Source organism: Argiope bruennichi, chromosome 9 (assembly GCF_947563725.1).
Source record: "Argiope bruennichi chromosome 9, qqArgBrue1.1, whole genome shotgun sequence".
Taxonomy (NCBI): domain Eukaryota; kingdom Metazoa; phylum Arthropoda; class Arachnida; order Araneae; family Araneidae; genus Argiope; species Argiope bruennichi.
The window spans coordinates 106,937,780-106,941,546 of record NC_079159.1 but is presented as its reverse complement, the minus strand read 5'-3'; the positions used below and the strand labels follow the sequence as shown (position 1 = coordinate 106,941,546).

At 30.0% G+C, this 3,767-nt stretch overlaps 1 protein-coding gene across 1 annotated transcript; it reads right to left on the bottom strand.

Moving 5' to 3' along the window:
* Positions 1–1,935: 1,935 nt before the first annotated feature.
* LOC129985045 (protein FAM166B-like) lies at positions 1,936–2,355 on the bottom strand. Its single transcript, XM_056094971.1, has one exon. The coding sequence runs from the start codon at positions 2,353–2,355 to the stop codon at positions 1,936–1,938; it is 420 nt and encodes a 139-aa protein (XP_055950946.1).
* Positions 2,356–3,767: the final 1,412 nt, after the last annotated feature.

Sequence of the window (3,767 nt, the reverse complement as noted above, 5' to 3'; positions counted from 1 at the left end):
CTAATTTTATTGTCTAAATCACTGCAGCGTAGCGGTTTGCAATTTTTTTTTTAATTTTTTTATTTCAGAATTGAAAAGATATTCGGCGATAGTGATCAATAAATGTTCAAAAAGAAGTCTTACTATATAAAACAATAGTAATCATTACAGCTTATAATTTTAATAAAAATGAAAGCTTACTGTAACTGTTTCACAGGATTGTTTATCTGGTTCGTCATCTTGATTGGCAACTTGGCACTGTTGGCATTCTTGTCGAAGTAAGAAGCACATTGAACGAGGATTCTTTTCACATTTCGGCAAAATATAAAATTGGATTCTGAAAAAAATTATTATTATTCTACTTGGCCCATCACGCTTGCTACTCAATGAAATTTTGAGTTTATTACTTTTATAAAAAAAACATCTGTATTCTCATTGTTTGAAATTTGACTTTATTTCACAATTCTTCCTTTAATATAATGTTTTCGTTCAGCGGTATTTCAGATCATTGTTTAGAACTTTTTCAGCTTCTTCTTGCGTGAGTTTCCGATGATTTTGATATTTCATCATGTCATTGATTGCTGAAAAAAAGATGATAGATTAGTAGAATCTTTTTAGGAATTGATGATGTCAAAAGAGAATTTGTCTAGCAGCGAATTACTTTAAAATGTGTCAGCGAACTACGCGAACTACACGAGCGAACTACACGGGTTCCTACTCCCGTGTCTACGAATATTTTTTTAAACCCTTTCTAGGGCCGGGGGAAGTATGCATCCCACCAAATTTATTAATCTTTGTATGAAATTATGTAGGTTGGCATAAGTTCTGACAAGTTTTTTTAGTAACTCAGAAACTTTGATGCTTTAGTTCTTTATCTCAGACAAAACGATGTATCTTGATTTGTTACTTAATTATTAATTAACCAAATTAATTAATTAATCAAATTAAATTTATCTAATAAGCTAAATGAATCCCTTTTCTTATTCTAATTCCAAGCCTAAAAATATTTTAACATAATATGACTAGAAAAAAAAGGGCCCTTTAAGGGGTTAAGTTAACATTTTTTGCCCTGTGCTCATAATGAGAAATGGGCATCACGAGCATGATTTAGCCTACTTCATTTGTTTTTTTTTAAAAAAGAAATGTTAATTTCTTAATTTAAATACGTTAGAGATACGTTAATTATACGTACTACTAAGCTTCCACTTCAACGTCTAGTAAAGCCGTAGGCTTTTCTTTGGGTTAAAAAATTTCACTCGGAGCCTACTTTAAATGTCAAAATTCAAATATAATTTCCATCGTAGAAACCACACTGTCGGTTCATGAAAATTATTTATGTCAGGATTCAAAACAGAATGAGTGATAGCGGCTTATAAAGGTTCAAAAAGCAAATTTCGTTGTTAAGTAATCCCACTCAATACAGTTCATAATTGAAATAGAAAACTCCATTAATCTTTTATCTGTGACTGCTTTACAGTATTATTTACCTTCAGTCATTGTGATGTTTGGCGATTTGGCATTGTTGACAACTATGGAGGAATGGAAAGGCATCTTAAAGTAGGCTTCATTAAAAAAATTCATTTGAGTTTATAATTTATTTTTCAGTGGATAGTATCATCAGATAATAAGTAAGAATATTACGATGTTTTACTTTTAAATGAAATAATTTTATTACAATATCATGGTGTTTTAGCACAATTTCTTTGTGTTACAAAAGTATCAGATGTATTGGCAGAAGATAGACAATTCAAATGAATAGGATCCATGAAATCTTCAATTGGCTATTTATATTTATCTATTGAATGATTTTCCTTTATGAGGAAATGTATTGCTGCAAGCATTTTTTTTTATAATTTTATACAAGAAATAAATTAAGCATCCTTTACATAGAAAAAAATTTGTCATTTTTATCATTTTGTTAATTTGGTCATAATTAAAAGACAAAAGAGATAAAATTCATTGCGCTACATTTTCTTTGATGAGTTTCAGTTTCTCCATCAATGCCACTGCTTGTTTGCATTCTTCATCATAAGTTTTCCCACACAAAAATCCTCTTCGAGGAACAAAACCTGTGTAACCAGGAACCATTCTGGCTCTGAATCGATTATTTTCGGATGTAACTTCATGCTTCCAAACCAAAGCTTCTTCTTCTAAATGTTCTTGCAATTCTTTACTAAAATCCACTATATTTCCCATTCTGAGACCAGCTACTGGATGCGATTTCATTAGCTTGTGGGTCATATGGCCATATGTTTCTCCAAACTGGTATAATCTTCTCGGACCATATTCTGGCAAATATCCAGTGTATCCTGGCCTGAAACATGGTTCGGGAGTTTGAAAATAATGTCTCTGTTGATAATGCTCAGGGATAGGCATTTTAAAAGAAAATTTCAATTTATAAGTCTCAGTTTGCGATTTTGAGTGCCAATATTTGTTTTATGCTCAGAAAAGGATCTTCGACTCTGAGATTTTAAGTTTTCATATCATCAGTAAATCTCGTGAGTGTGAGTTGCGAATGGAAAATAATTCTCATGCATGTAGTTTATTTTAAAGAAACAAACAAAAAAAAATCCTATTTATAGTCAACTTTATAGAGATAACTAGCATATAAGATTAGGTGAAAGATTGAGGTTTGAATTGGATGCCACTGCGCTATAAAAATTTTATTGAATGAATACCCTAAAAATATATTACCATCATAATAAACCTCATCTAAAACTCGATTTTCCAAAACTGTTCGCTATGTTATTGAAATGATACCTTTTGGGTTTCGAGGCCCAGGTTAAAAATATGAAGTAGAGCTCCTTAAATAATTTTTTTAATGCTTTGCAAATGTAATTCATCCGTGAAGAAAAATTGGGAGAACGATGTACGAATCAGCCTTGCAAATCAACAAAAACTCTTGGTTAAAAGATAAAAATGGACTAAAAAGATAATGCACCTCCAGATCTCTCTATTTACAAAACTCTAAGAATCACTATGTGATTATTTTGGGATGCAATTCTGCTATTAATAAGAAATTATAAATTCATTAAATGCAAACGATAAGTTGAAATTATTTGAAATTAATTACATAAATGGCCATCAATATTTTTTCATCAAAATTACTTAACACTAAATTATACATTTATAAAATCAAAATTTTCTGATAGTAGAGAGATGTATATGTAAAGGTTAAAAAACCAAAGTATATTATTCTAAGATGCTTTTTAAATATTACAATCTAATTTACTTCTTTTTCTATATTTTGTTGAGATGTATTTCTTAAAAATTGGTTGACATGTTGTTAATGAGATTGAATAATTTTTGAAGATGACAAGTATTAATAAGATTAACTTAGTCATACCAATCAACTTTGATGAATTACATCTTATCACAAAAATATATAATTTTTTAAAAAATCATATTATTTTAAACTTGAGAAATAATATTTTGTTTTATTTTGAGTAGTTAGCTGTGCTTTTAAGTGGAGAAATTAATTGGCAACGTTCTGGCAATTAATTCAACGCAATTTCACTCCGTATACAAAAATGCTTTACACCTCTATTTCGTTTACTCTTATTCGATTTTTTTAATGATCAGGGCGTTTGTTTGTTCTGATTTTTCATCTTCAACTATTTCGATTTGTAATCGAAACTGTTCGATTTAAACTCTCCCCCCCCATATTATTCAATTGAAAAAAATTGGTGTCTCGAATATGCGAGCTGCTGCCAAATGACAATTAACCAATCCGGCCTGCTTTTGTACCTACATAAGCGTTATATATATACAGGGTGTTTATAAAGTCC

What these genes read in the sequence shown, in the direction of transcription:
- LOC129985045 (XM_056094971.1), bottom strand. Translation starts at nt 2,355, where the DNA reads ATGCCTATCCCTGAGCATTATCAACAGAGACATTATTTTCAAACTCCC.